At 37.3% G+C, this 19,971-nt stretch overlaps 1 protein-coding gene across 2 annotated transcripts; it reads right to left on the reverse strand.

The window, feature by feature from the left end:
- Window positions 1–4,853: 4,853 nt before the first annotated feature.
- Window positions 4,854–19,790, reverse strand: LOC107792705 (uncharacterized). Of its 2 annotated transcripts, none has more exons than XM_016614940.2 (12): window positions 19,675–19,790; window positions 19,198–19,269; window positions 16,848–16,979; window positions 15,634–16,492; window positions 15,317–15,398; window positions 15,163–15,239; window positions 12,756–13,662; window positions 12,374–12,666; window positions 11,605–11,711; window positions 7,128–7,278; window positions 5,702–5,854; window positions 4,854–5,505 (listed from the first exon to the last, which is right to left on the reverse strand). In XM_016614940.2, the coding sequence occupies exons 3-12, from the start codon at window positions 16,886–16,888 to the stop codon at window positions 5,371–5,373; spliced, it is 2,805 nt and encodes a 934-aa protein (XP_016470426.2). In that variant the 5' UTR covers window positions 16,889–16,979; window positions 19,198–19,269; window positions 19,675–19,790; the 3' UTR covers window positions 4,854–5,370. The 2 variants fall into 2 exon arrangements, with proteins under 2 accessions (XP_016470426.2, XP_016470425.2); XM_016614939.2 differs by having other exon boundaries at window positions 12,756–13,665.
- Window positions 19,791–19,971: the final 181 nt, after the last annotated feature.

A 19,971-nucleotide genomic window follows, 5' to 3' on the forward strand; every position in this document is an offset into this window, starting at 1 on the left:
GCGATGTTTCAAGCAAATGTCACCATATGAATTGGGGTAAGTGTTCTCTACTCGGTTTTGGTTATATTTCATGAATCTGCCTTCGTTTTGATAATTGGAATTGTGAATTTAAAGAGGATATTGGGGTTTTTGGCCTAAAGTTTCATAATGTGAATTTTTGAGTTTTGAACATCGAATTGGAGTCGGATTTGAGTGAAACTAGTATGGTTGGACTCGTAATTGAATGGGTTGTTAAATTTTGTAAATTTTGTCGGGCTCCAAGGTGCGGGCCCGGGTTGGGCTTTTGGCCGATTTTGGGCTTTTGATTCAAGATTTGATCTCTTTCGATCGGGATTGGTTCCTTTAGCATTGTTTGATGTATTTGAGTTATTTTTGGTTAGTTTCGAGCCGTTCGGTGATCGAAACGCGCGCGATGGCATTTTGGAGCATCGCTTGGCTTGCTCGGTGCTGGAATTGGCTTATTCGAGGTAAGTAACTCTTCTAATCTTGGAGCTGAGGGTATGAAACCCCAAAATACGTGTTATGCGATTAGTGTTGAGGTGACACACATGCTAGGTGACAGGCGTGTGGGTGTGTACCATGTGAGCTAAGACTCTATTATTCCCATGGCACTGTATAGTGGTCCTACTTTGTTGATATCCGTGTTTTCACCATGTGATAAAGTAATTAAGCTGTCAATCATGCTAGATATCATGTTTAGGCATTATGCCAATACTGTTTGGACCCATAGTGGTCGTTTCTTATTGTCATCTCACTGATTTCATTGATATTTCATACTCAGTCATATCCATGCATTCATACCATATCTCAGTCTCAGTTATTATTTATTGATACATCATATCATTGTTGTCGGGCTAGTTATAGTTTCATGATATTGTGAGCCCGTGAGTGAGACTGGAGAGATTGATGACTGAGTGAGGCCGAGGGCCCGAGTGAGAGTGATATTTTAGGATCGGGCTACACGTCGCAGCATGTTATATTGATTACATATTTTGGGATCGGGCTGCACATCGCAGCAGGTTATATTGATTACATATTTTGGGATCGGGTTGCACGCCGAAACAGGTTATATTGATTACATATTTTGGGATCGAGCTGCACGCCGCAACATGTTATATTGATTACATTTTATGGGATCGGGCTGCACGCCGCAACGATATAGCGGTTGGGCTGAAGGAGCCCTTCCGGAGTCTGCACACCCCAGTGAGCACAGTCGACTAAATATATATTGATCGGGTTGCACGTCGCAATGGATTTTATGATCATATATGGATCGGGTTGCACGCCGCAACGGGTATTATACACCGCTGAGTGATTGAGTGTGCTGAGCATAGTGAGAGAGAATGCGAGACAGTGAGATTGAGTACTCTCAGAGTGTGAGTACATGAGCTCATCATCGAGATGCATTGCATTTGATATGCGTACTTGAGATACATGCATAGAGGTGCATTTCCTTCTGCTACCCAGTTTGGGGAATATTTATGATTTTACCTGTATCTTGACATGTAGGCATAGAGAAGTACTTTCCTCATGCTATCTAAAAATGAAACATCTTACTATTTGTTGAAAGGAATTTTGGGAAAAAACCACAATTTTCAAACTTACTCGTATTTTGGATTTTTCGGTAAAAGATTTGGGTTTTCACTGAGATACTTGAAAAGAAATGCCTATTTTTTCTGGAACTGTGAACGAACTGAGCCTTTTATTTCTGAGGTACTCCTTTGTTATTGTACTATGTTGTTATGAACTATTGTGGAATATTGGTGTTGGACCCGACCTTTTTGTTAGTTCGTCATTACTTTCAACATAAGGTTAGGTTTGTTACTTATTGAGTACATGTGGTCGGTTGTACTCATACTACACTTCTGCACTTTACGTGCAGATATTGACTGTTGATGTTGTTATGTTTGATGGGAGCTGGATTTGAAGATGTACCTGCATCCCGGTGGTAGCTGCCTCTTGTTCGTAGTAGCCTTAGATCTTTAAAACTCTGTTTATGTACTTTTCAAGCAGACGATGTATTTACTTCATTTCAGCTTTGTAAATTCTATTCTTAGAAGCTCATGATTTGTACTACCAGTTCTTGGGGAATGTATCAGATTCAGATAATTTCTTCACTTAATTGCTTTATTGATTGTTATTGGAATCGGTTAGTGGTTAATTGGCTTACCTAGTGGGTTGGGTTAGGTGCCATCACGACTAGTTGGATTTTGGGTCGTGACAATCGAGCTTCCGAACTCCCTGATTAGGCCAGGGTCGATATATCTGTGATCGGGTGAAGTCGAGCTCGAAGATCGATCTGACGTCTAGCACCATCAGTCAAGATCGGTACATGGTGACTATGATCGAACCCAAAGCATTGTCAAAGTTACCCATCAAAATCATCATATTTGCCCTCGAGTTTACCGAAGGTGTAACCGGTCCTGTTTCTAACGGTCTCGAAGAAAGCTTTGCTAACTCAACCGATAGGGGTCCGTAATTCTCACCATTAACCAATCATTACGGCAAAAATTACGGAACGAGTCAAAAAGGGACCAATGGTCAGCAAATCATGGACTTTTGCCTTTTATAGAACAATAAAATAATATCTTAAAAGGTAGGTCCCCCCTAATATATAAAGGGGACTTGACAATTCATGAGAGACATTGTAACATACACTGATAAGCAATACATTCTCTAAGTTCTTACTCTCTGATATCTTTGTGTCAATAAAAGTACATTCAACTCAAGGGTAGCTGGCTTTCTTAAGCTGAAATCATCCAATTCATGTGGTTTGCAGTTAATTTATTATTATTTATTTCAATTGCAATCTAATTTATCGCTTTGTATCAAGTTAATCTGCATATCCTTTAAACCACTAACAAATTCAATTGTTATCCGATTTCGAGGGTAAACAATTTAATCAAAACCCTTAAGAAGATGGGATTTGGAAGAAAGTGGCAAAACTCGATTAAATTTTGCATTAGCATAGTAAGATTTTCTATACTGATTAACGGATCACCAAAGGGTTTTTTTCCTTCTCATAGGGGGTTAAGACAAGGAGATTCTTTATCCCCTTTTTTGTTTATTATGGCCATGGAAGGACTCAACAATATGTTGAAAACTGTTAATCAGAATGGGTGCTTGAGAGGCTTCAGGGTACCTAACAATGCTGGCAATGAGATGGAGGTATCACATCTTCTATATGTTGATGATACTCTAGTTTTGTGCGAGGCAAAAGCTGAGCAGATGAGGTATTTGAGGCTAATACTTATTGGTGTTTGAATTTGTGTCTGGATTACATGTAAATTGGAGAAAAGGTAGGTTGATTCAAGTTAAAGAAGTGGCAGATGCCAAAGTCTTAGCAGGGATTCTTGGATGTGAGATAGATTGCCTACCAACTACTTATTTGGGACTATCCCTTGGTTCAAGAAATAAAGCTATGGAGGTATGGAGTGGAGTTGTAGAGAGGGTTGAAAGGAGACTGGCTAGATGGAAAACACAATACCTATCTCTGGGCGGTCGGGTGATTCTGATTAATGTTGTGCTGAATTCTCTGCCTACATATGTGATGTCTCTTTTTCCAATACCTGCAAAGGTGGAAACGAGGTTGGATTCTCTCAGACGAAATTTCTTATGGCAAGGAAGCAAAGATAAAAAGAGTTTTCACTTAGTCAACTGGAAAGCAGCCACTACTAGCAAAGCAGAAGGTGGTGGTCTTGGTATTAAAAACATAAGAACACAAAACAAGAGTCTTCTAATGAAATGGCTATGGAGATTCAACAATGAAAACCAAGCTTTGTGGAAGGAGGTGATGATCAACAAATATGGACAACAGGGACAATGGTGCACCAAGCCTGTGACAACGGCATATGGAGTTGGTGTTTGGAGATCCATTAGAGCTCAGTGGCCTACTTTTAACGCTAATGTGGGGTTTACAGTGGGTAAGGGGAGAAAAATCTCATTCTGGAATGACAATTGGTTGGGACATGCCCCTCTAAAAGATATGTTCCCAGATCTTTTCTGTTTAAGCCTAGCACCAGAGGCTTCCATTGAAGACACCTGGAGCTTACAAGGCTGAAATCTATATTTTAGGAGATCGTTGAATGATTGGGAGGTTATAAGAGTAACTGAGTTACTGAAGGACTTGGAGACCTTCAACGGTACATCTCACAATGAAGATTCCATGATATGGAAGAGTGATGGAAAGGACTTCACAATTAAATCAGTATACACTCTTTTAAACTCTACTGGACATCAAAATACAAGCTGGCCTTGGAAAAATATTTGGAAAGTTAATGCTCCTTTCAAAGTGATACGCTTCTCCTGGTTGGTGGCTAGACGAGCATGCTTAACTCATGAAAAACTACAAAGAAGCGGATTTCAGCTAAGCTCAAGATGCTTCTTGTGTCATGAGAATGTAGAAAATAATAACCATCTGTCATGCTAGAGTCTACAATTGAGCTTCTGAAATGCCGGAAAAAGGGGGGAGGCAGGGGAAGGCAGAAGAAATGGTGGAACTCCATCCCAGCTTGTGTATGGTGGACTATATGGACAGAGAGAAATGCAAGGTGTTTTGAAGACAATAGTAACTCTATACAGATGAATTGTATACGGTCTTTGTGTTTTTGGTGTAAAGGAAAATATGTAGAAGGTGCTGAATCTTTAATGGATTTTCTAGGAGCCTTGTAGTAACCTTGTAAGAAGAACAAGGTTCTATTTTGCTTAATCTACTTTGTAAATATGGTGCCCGGCTTTTCCTCAAGGCTGATGAATATATTGTTACCATTCTCAAAAAAAATAAAATAAAGGGAAGTGTATGGAGCTAATATTCGAGTGTATAGACTCAAGCCTCAAATCAATCTATAGAGTAGTTTTTAGACTTAAAAGAACTTTTTATTTATCTTCAGGAATAGTATATTTTTCAAACAGAACATGTACATGTAGTAATATAGGCTTCTTACAGCAGAAACAGCATAATCCAGGAGGATGACTTACAACAACATATAACTTAACATATTTGATTGGTCTTCAGCATACAAGATACAGCATATCCCTTCAAAGAAGCTAGGATGAATATCTGTCTTGAGCACCGATCCCTGTTCTTGTCTTGTGCCTCTGCCCATCTGCCTAAATGAATGTTTTTGAACCAATCTTGCGCCTATAAGCAAATATCAACACATACTCCTGATAAATTATGTACACCTCAAGGAGGAGCAGACATTATGCTGCTACACCATCAGCAACTACTTAGCAGCCGAGTGAACCGGGGTTTCATATGTCAAGAAATGAGGTAACCCATGCAAGGTGATAACGTGAAGTTTCTCTTCATAGGGGTTGTACTAAGTAACTTCTGGCACAAGACTAATACGTGCCCACAAGGAAGAGCATTTATATTTCTTGACTTAGACCTAGAGTATCAGGGAAATTTGGAAGCTTGAGAGTTGGTAACTTGCAGGATTTCGCCTTCTCTTTCAAAGGAAGGAGCTTTCCGAGATGTAAACTCCTTATGATCCAGTAAGCTGACTGCACAAAAGTGAAGGAAAAAAAAGTGTAGGTGGGAATGTAGAGCTGAAAAGAATAGATTAAAATTCTACGAACCATCAGGCATCAAGGCCCCTCAATACCTTACTTTTATGCAAGTTAGAGCTTAAGTAGATACTTTAGCTAAATAATTCAATTAAACGGCTAAACTAGGCAATTGAAGAAGGGTCTAACTAACCATAATTGGTATTGTCCTCTCCGAGGCGCAGTGCTTCAGGTGACGTGATGCGCTACGCTCATTTTCAGTAACAATGACTCCCGTTACAATCTTCTCATCGTCACGATTTTGAACCAACTCCAGAAGCGTTTTGAAAACTTGTCCACCACCATGCTGAGGGACCCAGAAAGAAGAAAAAGGGGTATCATAACATGAAAGCTTGAATGACAACAACGTAGCCTCTCTAAGAACACTATCACATGGATTTGACTGAGAAACTAAAGACCAACAAAGACAAGCAAGAAGAAATTTTGTAATGTTATTCTTGATAAGGGTCACTTCATTGATATTGAAATTGAAGTCATATAAATAACTAATTGTACAAGCAGTAACAGCAAGAGATTAAGCTAAAAGAACAAAATTTCCAGATCATTTCAAGGATGTGGAAAGCGATATATTAGATTCTGGCAAAATTTTGACAGCGATCAGTTCACATCAAGCCGTGTCCTCTAATTTTTCCACGGGTAAAAAGAAGGGGCCCATAGAAGATTTTAGTGAGCTGGGGTTGAGCGAAACATAAATCAACTTCTTTTAGCAGAATCACCCAATTGGGTTTGATCAATTTTTTATTTTTAATTTCTTATGTGTTAGCAATTATAATATTAACTCCCTAAGGAATCAGGACCAAAGTAAAAGCATATCATTCACAAAACCTAATGAAGTATACTTAAGATAAGTAAGAATAATGTATCTAAGAAAAACTATCACCTATTTCAAGTGTCTATTAGATCAATATGTGACATTCTTTTATGTTGTTTGTTCAGGTCTTTTAGCTTAGAGATGTCTTTTTGGTCAGAAGAAAGTTTTGTTTGACTGTTTGACCCTACATTTGATCAACAGAGATGCTGTGACGCTTGACTCAAAATGGAGAAACTTGATAATTTGACGGGAATCTAAAGCTCCCGGGTAATGAATTTATCCTTCGGAAACAGTACAGTAATCAAAATATTCTTTTTCTCTCTTTTCTTGGTGCCAACTTGAACAGAGAACTGATAAACACATGCAAACTTGGACACGTACTGGTTATTTGTATAAGTGATCCTTCTTAATCATTAAATGGAATTTCCATTACTATATTCAAACCAAGTAAACAAAATTTGTAAAACGAGAATGCTCTTCCAACTGGACAAATTCTAAGATTATTGAACACAACCATAAGAGGACTTTGCCCTACTTGGTTTCTGTTATAAACTTATTTATCTACAACAGAGACCTGAATAATTTTCTCTTTTATTTTTCGTTTTTGCTCTTACTGTTTTACGTTTTAGGAAACCTGGCACTTGATATAGTAAAAGAAAAATGGAGAAGTAAGAGCAACTGAGCAAGAGAATTGCAAGAAAATAGAGAAGACAGCAAAGTTATTGATTGACTTAAAAACCATAACTACCTTGATAATTTTGGCCATGTCGGTGCAGAAATTCTTTTCACCGTGAAGCATGATGCCTAGATTGTCAAAAATAGGGCTGTGACTATTGTTTTTGACTAAACTTTCGACAGCAACACACAGTTTGCCAACACATTTTTTAACAGCCATGTACCTGACAAAAAGTTGAGATGCAACTGATCATGAATAAGCAAGTAACCAGAATCAACTATCGGAACTACTCAAAAGGAAAATGTAACTTGTGCAGTCTAACACCCTTCATCATGCTTTTCTTATGGAATAAGGAAGAGAATCATCACTCAACATTAACATTAGCAAATATATAGAACTAACAGAAAAAGAAAAGGAACATGCATGCAGAAGATTTTTCAAATCAGCAAGATCTTTTTATTTTCTGATAAATCAAATCAGCAGATCATTGAAATTGAGTACTTTTTTTTATAAAGCAAGTGATTTCAATAGATGGCATCAAGAAGACACAAGAAGTACATGATTTGGCATTTGAGCTTACAAAAAATATTCCAGCTCCTATACATAATTGGCTAAGCAAAGCTAAAGAACTAATGAAATCCAAAAGATGATCAATATTGTTGATAGGGTACAGTCTAGACCAACAAAACAAATTGGCAATACACAGAGCCTTTAAAAAACCTATAGGAGTTGAGTTTCCATCAAAACATCTCTTGTTTCTCTCTGTCCAAATGCACCAGAAAATACAAGCAGGGACCATTGACCAAATTTTCCCGATGGCTTTATCAACTCTCCATAAACTCCAGCTCTTATAAGCATCCTTGATTGTGTAAGGGGTGACCCATTTAAGACCAAAAAGGTAAAAAAAAACATGTACCATATGTCTAAAGCCACCTCACAGTGTAGGAGCAAGTGGCTGGTACTTTCAGCTTCCTTTTGACACATGTAGCATCTATTAGGTAACTGGAAGTTCCTTTTCATCGGGTTATCTTGTGTGAGGCATGCCTCATATAATTCTATCCAGGTGTTTGGTGGCAGCTTGGTTCTCCAAATAAGTTTCCAGAGCCAGTTGTCTATCATGGGATTACTAGAACACATCTGTTGATATCCCACCTTGACTGTGTAGATGCCTCCGCCATGATACCCCCATTTAAGTCTATCCACAGCCTGGGGGTTAACATTGCTTTGTTGTAGTCTTGCATAGAGGTCTAGCAGCTCGTTTATTTCCCAATCATGCATGTCCCTTCTGAACTTCAAGTCCCAATTGACCCCTTCCCTATATGCAACAATAACAGCATTAGGATCTTGGGCTATGGTGAATAAGTTAGGGAATTCAACTTGAAGGGAGGAGTTTCCAAGCCATTTATCCTTCCAGAATCTGATGTGTGTACCATTCCCAACTTCAAAGTGGATGTTCTGAACAAAAGTCCTCCATAATTTGCCGATGCCTTTTCATAATCCCACACTGTATGGAGCACTTGAGATCATGCTTTTATTATGTGCTGCTAGATCTTTAATTCCCAACCCCTGTTGAGTTTTTGGTTGGGTAACCTTTTTTCGGACTCCCTGATACCAACTTCCCAATGATTGTTTTAAGCCTTTCAGCCAAAAGTTTAGAAGCAATCTTATATACACTGCTTATAAGACTAATGAAAAGGAATCAGAACAATAAAAGAGGCATTGATAGATTTAACCATGTGGCAGTTGTGGTGAAAGTGATTCATTGCATCAATAACCTCCTTTTTTATAATCTCCCAAGCATGTTGAAAGAATGCCATAGTAAAACCATCAGGTCCTGGAGCCATATCTGGAGCATATTAATTAATGGTTGAAAGAATCTCCTGTTCCTCAAACTCCCTTTCCAACCAGTGTCTCTCAGCTTCTGAAATCCTAGCTAAATTGTCAAATCTAGCTGACGGCCTCCAAGGTTCATTATCCGAGTACAACTGCTGGTAGAAGTTCAGGATTTCACTTTGATTTTCTCCTTATCTTCAGTGATGACTTCCCCCATCTGTAGCCTATCAATGCAGTTGTTTCTTCTATGAGCATTAACTATCTTTTGGAAGTACTTTGTATTTCTATCTCCATCCTTGAGCCATAAGCATCTTGATTTTTGTCTCCATGAAACCTCATCAATCTTTGCTAACTACTGAATTTGTGATTGTAAGTTGATAAATTGAGCCTTCTCAGCTTGTGTTTGGACTCTGCCATCAGATGATTGTTCCAGTACAGTTAGTTCATTAAGTGCCTTACTTTTTTGAGTTTCTAGTTTTCCAAATACCTCCCTATTCCAGCATGAGATGTCTTTCTTCAAATTCCTCAATTTTTGAGTCAAGATGAAGTCTGGATTGCTGGATTGCCCACTACCTGATAACTGGACCACCATTTTTTAACTGAGTCCATGAATCCCTTTGCTAGCAACCACATATTCTCAAATTTAAAATAAGATGAATTAGAGTCCCAATCGCCACATTCAAGCATTAATGGCTTATGATTAGACTCTACTATGGGTAAAGCCACCTGCTTTATTGCCTTGAAACTGTCATTCCACTCAGATGAAATTAAGAACCTATCAATTCTGGAAGCCTGAAGTTGTTCTTCACCACTAGACCATGTATATTGAGCTCCATGTAGGGGTAAGTCCAACAGTTCCAATTCCAATATAATATTAGAGAAAGATTTTATTGCTCTGGACCTTCTAAGACAGTTGAATTTTTCATGCTCATATTTGCATACATTAAAGCCTTCCCCTATCACCCAGTGCTCATCCCAAATACCCCGTATTGTTGCCAATTCATGCCAAAGATCCGTTCTTGCTGCATTTGAATGTCACCCATCTACCCCCGTGTAACACCACCTGAATTGTTCTTGGAGACTTTCTAGAATGACAGAAACAGAGTATATACCTTGTTGAATGTTAATGCTTTTCCACAACCTCATGTCCCACAAAATGATGATCCCACCTCCTATGTCATTTCCTTGCAAATCTGCCCAGCTAGCCCATCTATTTACCCATAACGAACCTACTTTGTGAACACTCTTCAATTTTTGTCTCCTGCAAACATACTCAATTCTATCACCCCATTCTTCTTTTTTGTCTTCGAACAACCCCCTTCTGACTCCCTTTGTTGCAATTGAGATTGTCTCCTCTGGTCCATTCTTAGAATCATATTCAATAATTCATGTTCAAAACCAGTTGCATTAACCCCAAATGCTTTGCATGCCTTCACCACAACCAACTTTGTCCATTTCGAAGCGGATATAACAGAAGGAGTATGAACAATTTGTTGATTAAAAAAGTAATCACCATACCAAGGAAGAGAGAGAGTATCATTGTGAGATTGAGAAGAGTAATCAGATTCTGAGTCAAACACTAGTGCTAGTTCCCTGATCCGTGGAAGAATAGAAGGAAGTTCTGTATCTTGGGGCAATTCTCCTTCATCATCAGCATCGCAGAGGCTTGGACAAACACTCCCTTCTGAATCAGACATCATACGGTGAATTTCTAGAGCATGGAGTTATATGGAAGGGGGATCAAGATTATGTGGTGGAGGTGAAGAGCGTGTTTTAAGAAGACATGGGTCTTGGGTTCTGGCCTTCCAGATCTGTATCTTCTTATTTCTTCTTTTTGGGCCTGTATTGTAATAAACCCGATCTGTTTTCTTTGTGTTTGAAGGCCCAACTTCATTAATAATGCATGCCCCTTTGTCTGGTTTGTTAACAATAATATTTTTAGGCCCAACATCCTTAATAATGCTGGCCCCTTTGGCTGGATTATTAAACCTAATATAGAGGCCCCACTTACTTGGCATATGGCAATTTTGAAATTGAGTACTAAATAACGAGTTTAACTGCTTCAGGATAAAAAATTGAGTAGATTTAGTCCTTTGAGGGCCGTAGTTTTACATATCTTAATCCTTAAGCAAACACATTTGGAGCTTTCACAAACATAAATACAATGCCTGACTTGTGTTAAAGCAGTAGCAACCATCCCCAAACTCATATATATGTTTTTGAATTCTTATGCACATATCCTCCTTAAGAAGATTGAACCTAAGAATCAATTTTTTATAGGTAACTATGACTCATTTTTTGAAGATGCACAAAAAAGAAAAAGGGTTAACGAGTCATCATTTATAAGCCATTCAAAGAAGCACGTATAGACACAAAAGACATTAAGATACTAACACCTAATATCTGGAAGCATATTGTCTTCTGCTATAAGCTAGATAAATAGGAAGAAAAGTTATCTTCTAAAAGAGGGAACGACAACTTTCATTTTTGGCATAGAGTTGATAGATACTACAGAACTGAATACAGTTTTTCCTGTTACCAGTGCCTTATCGATTGCTTAAACTATACATTGTAGAATGACAACATGAAATCAAGATTCTATAGAAGAATTATAGCCGGAAAAAGTGAATATTCTGTCATATATATAACATATACAAAGGTGATAGCTGAAAAATCCATAAATTCGGTGCCATCTTGGGTATGGTAGAAAACTTACTTTTCTGTTGGTAAAATGCGACCTTCACTAATTGAATCAGTAAGCCATTTAGCTTTAAGCATAAAGGCATTTACTGCACATCCATACAAGAACTTGATTGTTTGCAGCTGCAATAACATCAAATAACAACAACAATTTATCTTATATTGTCAGAAGTAAATTCAAGGATCGTAGTAGCTTAAATGAAATGACAGGAAATATACAGGCACCGGGACAAGAAGCGGAAGTCATACAAATTTAAGTTGTGGTTTTAGTATCTAAAGCTCCAAGGTCCAATTAATTCACTTTAAGAGTAAAACAGCCCAAATTCATTTGGAAATCAAGTTCTACGACTTAAACGATCACCACAAAATGACCTAGACATGAAAAAACAAAGTTCTGCCCAAGACGTATCAACCTTCCTGCATTCATAATGCTCCATTATATCCTTCACTATAGAAAGAAGGAACTCTTTTGTGGAACTTTAATGAGAGGGTTTGTTTGCTAATATTACTCTTTCTTCGGTTTGAGGACATCTAGTTCTCCTTTATTGTAACCATCTCCATATCTGACATTCAATTAAACCAGCAAAGATGCAGTAGTTAGTCATTGGACATTATTTTACATACGAACAACGTTCTGTCTTATGCTCATTATAAGCATCATGCTAGAGGCCTGAAAACCTTGATGTAGTATCAATCTACTGGGGATGAAGAGCAAACAGAAATACATTGTTTTAATTTAGTAGATATGAATTGAAATGCCAAAATAAAAGCAGACAATGACCGACCTTCTTTGAACAAAGAACAACAGGAACCGCCTGAGATTTAAGTCTCTGACCCCTATAAACTGAAGGAGGGGGGATATCAGAGAGAACTATGCCACCATAATTCTTGATTAGGTCTTCAAGTTTCTTCTCTCGCTGCCTAGAAAATCCTGTGACTAAGAATTCCATATTTTTGAACATCGATCTTCTTCCAACTCTAGCACAAGAATTTGTTAGACGCTTCTTGAGTTCCTGAGTTCTTGACTCCAAATGTGAAGTTGGAAGTCCCAAATTTCTAGTAGCTTTGGGCGCATGACCTGCAAAGATGAAGGTGACGAAAGAAGTGAATTTGTGTCCTTTCTCTTTGAACAACACTAGGTCAAATTCCAAATTACAATTTACTAACGAGATTTTAGTGCAACGTGTGACTTTTTAGGCTCCTTCCTCCGTTGAATCTCAGTTTCAGTTTCTGAAAAGCGAACACGCTTTCTTTTTGGACACTCTATACTAGCTTGATCTTCTCTTGTTTGCTTTCTATCCTTTCCCATCCCAAAATCATATTGAAATGCTTTTGAAACTTGGAAACGACATTGTGACCCAGGGTTCAATATAAGGGGTGAGCTTGTATTCGTGGGCATAGCCACTGTAAATTCATTCCCCTCTCTTGGAGTATCATCACAATTTCCCTTTTTGTTTGTCATTTGAGCTACTGGCTTTAGCATCGGTACATCAGTTCTTTCAAATGAAAATGATGTATCAAAACAATACCCTTTCTCTGAAGATGTCATATTGTCAGGGAGTACGCTATAAGTTCTTAGAGAGGTTACTTCTCGGCGAACTGGGTGATCCATCCCTTCTCTATTAATCTTCGGAGTGGTAAGCTGTTTCCCATGAACCACCTGATTATCAAGAACCGAGTTTTTCTGCAATTTTGTAGCGCATTCAGTTGTGGAACCAAAGCGCTGTTGTTTTTCATCCTTTACATGATTGTATATAGCTGAAGGAGAAGACAGATGGTCAGACGATATACTGCACGGAACAACAGAACATAGAGTATCATCTAAGGATAGATTTGAGGATCTTGCAATATCCTGAGAGAGCAGTATCATCTCCTTTCCTCTGTTACGTAAACCTTCAAAAGGTATACTCAATTGAGAAGCAACGATGACCCTTTCATCCTGTTTTTGTGCGACGAAGGAGCTTTGATCTGGAGCTATGTCAGCTGATTCTGAGAAATAACTTGTCTCGCCAACAAAAGGTTTAGGAATACTTTTGATAGCTTTGCATTTGGCTTGATCAGAGGAGTTTACTTCCTTCTAAAGAGCAGAGCAAGACAAGAAGGAAAACAGAAGATTAGGTACATCTGACTAATGTAACTAGGGAGTATGATCCAACAATAACATAATGAGATCCACAAACTCAAGCAACAGCAGTATAAGAATTTCGAGAACGTGCCATTATAATAGCACATAAAAGCAGCCATTATAATGTAAGTCCTGAGTTCATCATTATAACAAGATTGGTGACAATATTAAAGACAAGAAACTAATGCAAAATATTGCCCGTAACAAAGAAGTGACATCTACATGAACATATTCAAATAAATGATGACCCTCAAAACTATGTAGCATAAACTACAGCCTGCAAATGTAAACTCCCACTGTTAAGAAAAACAATTTTACTTTAATTAATCATCAAATTATGTAAAACAACCCAGTATAATTGCATGTGTTTGAAAAGGCACACTTCACGACAAGCAAGGAAAGCACTCCGTGGGCATTAACTTTCAAATGACTGGATACTCAAGGCAATTCTCGGCGCGTCAGCAGGTTTTACAGTCCAAAATTGAAAAAAGAACTTAAAAAGAAGAGAAATGAATTTGTCATTAATATCGTGCAGTTCTCCCTGAGCCAAGCTAAATTAAATTTTGTTTCTCCTTTTTCTTCTCTTCTCCCTGGTGTTCCTCTTTCCTTTCTTTCCCTAATCTATCAGTAGTAAGAACAGCAAGTGAAGATACCTTACTTATCAAGAAAAAGCGAACAAAAAGTGAAGAGGAGATAAATTAGCAGTCAAAGCAAGATAACAAAGAAAGACTAAGAGATGAGATGCAATGCTGAAAGGCAAACCCCAAATTCAAATAGGACATGCACTGCTATGATATCTTTTGGCAGTGGCTTGGCATCTAGTACTAGTGAAGCTCTTCTTTTCCTATGCTACTAAGAAAATTATTATGGTTTATTTCATTAAATAGAAAATTTTTGCTACTGTATGTCTTTCATGCTTATCAATGTTATCATGTCCAATGATCATACTCTCATTTTTCCATTTGATTCTGAAAATCGGGTTCAAAAAGTGATCTGATTTGAGAACATAAGGATAAAAAAGAAATAGAAGATAAAAAGAGATTTAATCTTGCTATCTAAATGTATCCTAGACCAGCACTACAGCGGTGAGGTGTGACCCTAATTTATATGAGTGATGTTAGTATTGACTAATGAATTGAAGGCAACTGACATAAAATCTAGTAATTTAGGAAACAGAATCAGAGTAGTATTCTTCAATTTGTTGCATCTGTCTCAACGCCAATAGTCAACTCATTCATTGGTAATAAAAAGGAGAATATGTGGATAGAGAGAGACTAAATTATGCAACAAATCAGACAATTCTTAAGCATACTTGTGCTTCTTTCTAGTGATGAAGGATCACTGAGGCTTTGGATTAACAAAAAATAAGCCCTGTTAATTATAGAATATGTCACATAAAAAGTGTTGACAAAGGAATCAGTGATACGGGATGTACTTGAAGGTACTGACCTTCAAACAAGTCCAACCACCAAACCAACGACTTTCGAATCTTTTGGGAACTACTTTAAGTAATTCATCACCTTCTCCTGTAAGGATGAAATGCATAATCAGATATGAACACTCTTCCAATGGAATGCAAAGGAAGCAATGAAAAATATGTTACCTGCAACATTATAGTTCTTAACAGAGGGTGAATCCATAGATGCTTTAAATGCATGTCTTTCCAAGACAGGAAAATTGACAATCTACATAACAAGATAATGTCAAGGCCCAAACTAATCCATAGCTAACCAAGTAAAATGGAATGGAACAATCATTGATATGGAAAAACTACATGGAGATAGGAAATTCTCCTTACGGCAGTATGATTAATTATTTACTGGCATATTCAGGTCAGTTTGCCAAAATTAAGGTATGTTCTGTCTTTATTAAGTAGTTTCCCATTTTTGTCAGTGCTGAAGCTAAACCAATAGGGGTTACCTGGTTCAAACAATCTGACAAGTGATCATTCCCACGTGCCATAGGGGTGATATCTAAACCCAAATGCTGATCCCTTGTTAGCTTTTTCTGCCCGTCATTGCTAAAAGATCCAAATCTTTCATCCACTTTCAACTGGAAATCACTCTCAATATCTTTTAAGTATGGCTTAATAAAACCATCTCCTGGCTGAAGAATGTCTATTCCATGAAAAACTGCTCCTTCATCTTCCAATTCTCCATTAAGTCTTTGATTTTGTGAGGCAAGAGTATCTTTAACGTGAGACACATTTAAGTCGTGGAAATGCATATCAGCAGAATCACTAGCAGATAGTCCCACATCTTCAAATGCAGCTTCCATTCTCAAATCTTCTGAGTCTGAAAGAAAATCAATTTCAGATGTCTCCTCAGTATCACAATGACAGCTTTCATGACTCTCTTTCCAAGCTTCCAGCCGTGCTTGTTTCACCTGGAGTGCAGCTTCCAACACGGTTGAAGTCGGAATTCTTTTTGAAAATGATTCAGTTTTGAACATCTCATGAATAACCAGTGCTTCAGATGCAGCAATCGACAATTCAACTGCATCGTCCGTGTGATTGACTTCGCATAGGCTGACATTTCCCTCTTGCCCATCCCCTTTGTTCGTATCATTAGATCCTTTGCCTAATGCAGCAAAGTTGTCCACTTTCAATTCCTTAGCCTTCCCTTCAGGAATAATCGGGATTTGAACACACTGAACTGACAGAGCATGATTGGACTGAGTCCTTTCTGCTTCTGCTTCAGATATATCTTCAAGTGTACTTGGTACTTGACAGGTTCTTTGAGCTACAATCCAATGATAGATGAAGATGAAATTGAACCACCTTAAAAAAAACAAAGTAACATAGAGCTAGTTAAGGACTGGATTGGTAACACGTTGGATTGAGCATCATGCAATTGGTGCCAAAAACCAAATCTGCAACATTCACTATCTTGTTTATTTGAAGAGAGAAGGAGAATATCAATCAATTTACCAATCTAACTGAACCACAAAGTGCAGACTAGTTTGGTCGCCTAAATCAATACTCTATATCCATTCCACTCCAGTCGTGGACAATTTGGTTCCAATTGTAAGACAAAATTGCGGGGTCTCTAAAACTAACGCCATGAAATAACTCACATTAAATGCAAAGAACTTTCGAGACAATTTATTAAAATCAAGAGTTCCCTGCAGCTTACATTATCAATTGATTGAACCAAACTGAGTGGTGAACTATCATCTCCGGATAAGAATAAATGGCAACTCTTATATCCACCTTCTTGTGTTGTGTGTGGATGGGACGCTACTGCATTATGCTGCTGGATCAATTCCTACAAATAGACCAAGGAGCCAGTTGATTTTTCCTGTGGCACACGAGTCTTATTTGGGGAAATTAGAAATTTGTAGACCATGTAAAAAATATGAAGTGACGACTAATGATACGCTTGTAGTAAATATGTAAGCAAATAATCAAAGTACAATTTTCATGAAAAAGGAAAATATGGGAGCGCTACAGATAAATTGGGAATATGAATGTTACTTTTGGGATTCACCCCTAACCTTACGTATGAATATTCTTCTTGCTTCATTTATACACCACCATTATTATCATACGCCCACATTACTCTTATTCCTTAATTTACTTTTCACTTCAAACGTGTATTTACTTTAATCTTTTATACGGAGTATTTTTTTTGGCCTTTCTCCAGACTCACAAGTCCACAATCTGATAAACCTTTCTATCAAATATAAGAGAACATAAAGCAATTGCTAACTCTTTTTTTCCTTCAAGTTTCCCGGCTTTGAATCAAGAATACTGAAGCAGCAAAGTACTACTTGTTGAATCAGGTTCCATTGTTCTATACTTTTCTTATTATTTTGCATATAAAATTTGTTATTTTTTATATTTTTTTGGTAAGTATATATTGTCTTTTTAGTTATTTATTAGAATTTTAGTATATAAACTAGAAAATATGAATCTTGGTATTAAAAATGCCAAAACAAAAAAAGAGAAGGGTTAAAAATTTAATACAAGAGAGATTAAATAGATTAGCTATATTATCAATTGAATAATTGAAAAAGAATTATGAGAAGAAATTGATTATAAACAAATTATTAGTAATTTTGCATCACAAAAAGCTAGAAAATAAACTTCAAATAAAATTATACTATATGAATTTCTTTTAATACTATCATAAAACATAGGGCCTCTAATTGAAGTTTGGCTTTAGGTCCCAAATATCATTGAGCAGCCCCTGCTTAGTTTGCAGTGCAATAAATGATGTTGATAAAAGTACTACATTTACATTTTTCTCCATTTTTATGCATTTGTTATATGGTGCAAACTAAAAGCTTTAGTATTGTTTCAACATCTTAAAGTTTGCACCATTATAAAAATATAATTCAAACTAGGGAAAATGGCCAAATATACCCCTCTACTTTGATATATTGTTCATATTTACCCTCTGTTATACTATCGGGTCAAATCTACCCTCACAGTAAGCAAAGTTTTTAAATTTGCCCTCTAACCTAACGGAAAGCCCCAAATCCCTTCTATTTACTGCAATTCTTCTCACAAATCAGTCATCTCCTTCGTGTGATCCACCAGAAAAGAAAAAAGGTCCATATTATAGAAATGGGAGTGTGGAGCTACATCATAATTATTCCCCTTGTCTTTGGTTATGCTCAAACCATAAATGAAACGCAAAATTCACAGTTTATGGGTATGTCTCCAACAAAATGAGGATGAGTGAAATACCGTAGATAATTTGAAAGAGATTTATTTGATTCTTCAAGTGGACGAAATGCATTCGCTTATGAAGTTGTTACTAATATTTACTATTTTTATGGACTACAGGCATAACAAGGCCGTTGGTATCCATGTAAATGCATTCCCTTTCGGATTTGGATTTAGCATGTCATTTGATGCAAATTTTGCTTGCGCAAGCACTTCTGCATGAAATTTGTGACATATGATTCTTAAGTATTGTTTGAGAAATCCTAAATTAAATGATCTGTTTAAATTATGTCTAGCTTCAGAACATTCTTTCAAAGTAATATTTACTAGTGCTCTCATGCCTGAAGGTGGCGAGTTTGTTAAGTCTTCCTGCTCTAAATAATTAAGTGGAATAAGAAATCAACTTGTCGAGGATATTTTCTTATCTGGTAGAGCACACGCAGGGATAAGTAATTTGTGAGAAAAAATTAGAGGGTAAATTGGGATTTGGGACTTTCCGTTAGATTAGAGGGTAAATTTGAAAACCTTGCTAATGGTGAGGCTAGATTTGATCCGATAGTATAACGGAGGATAAATGTGAACAATATATCAAAGTAGAGGGGTATATTTGGCCCTTTTCCCCTCAAACTATTACATTTCACGGCTGAAACTCACCCGAGCCCTGAGCGATCCAAACAATAGAAACTTTTATCAAAATAAAAGTCTCATTTCTCTTTCTGCTTTTTTATTTTATGTTTACCACCTTGCTGGACTAAACACAAAAAAAGGTGTTTCTGATTCAGGTAAAAAAAGGACAAATTTAAAGACAATACCTCCACATGATGGTCAGATAATTTAATTTCCACATCATGTTGCTGAAGCCAACCGGGAAGCCAAGCAGCCTCCTACATCAATCAATTGTTCAAGTCAATTAATCCCCTTTTTCACTTTAGTTCCACACAAAAAATCAAATTATTGAGCTTGCAAGTAGTGATTGAACTGAAAATTCGCATAGATTCTGATTTTGGTATAGGCGCACAGTGCCGGAGCCACATGCACCTAAGGGTTGTCAACCAACACCCCTTCGTCGGAAAATTACAATGTTTAATTCGGTAATTTTTAAAAAAATATGTATATATACTATATACTTCTTGGTGAGTTTGTTTCTTTATATTTTGACTCCTCTTAATAAAAATACTGGCTCCGCCCACTGTAGACGCAGCTTATGGATTTTTCAGATGCGTAAAACTTCAAAAAAAAAACGTGAAAAGAAAAAGAAAGAAAAAATAGTGATGGATTGGAAAGCATACCTCAGAAAATTGAGGAGGACGAAACCCTAGCAAGTTCATTGAATGTAATCACTTTGCTCTATTCACTCCATGAGCTATCACTGTGAGCAGGAGCAGGAAAATGACGAACCCGCGCCAATTTTTCTTCGCGCCAAAAACCTAAAGGGGGACTTTTGTATTGGGCCTCGGCCTTGTCTCATAAATTGGGCCAAGTTATGAGTTAGCGCGCTAGCTGAACGGCCCAATAAGCCTAGTTTACATCTTTGTTTAAGGCGGGTAATATATAAAATTAGAATAATTTTGGTAAATAAGTTTCAA

This window comes from Nicotiana tabacum, chromosome 2 (genome assembly GCF_000715075.1).
Source record: "Nicotiana tabacum cultivar K326 chromosome 2, ASM71507v2, whole genome shotgun sequence".
Classification (NCBI taxonomy): Eukaryota; Viridiplantae; Streptophyta; class Magnoliopsida; order Solanales; family Solanaceae; genus Nicotiana; species Nicotiana tabacum.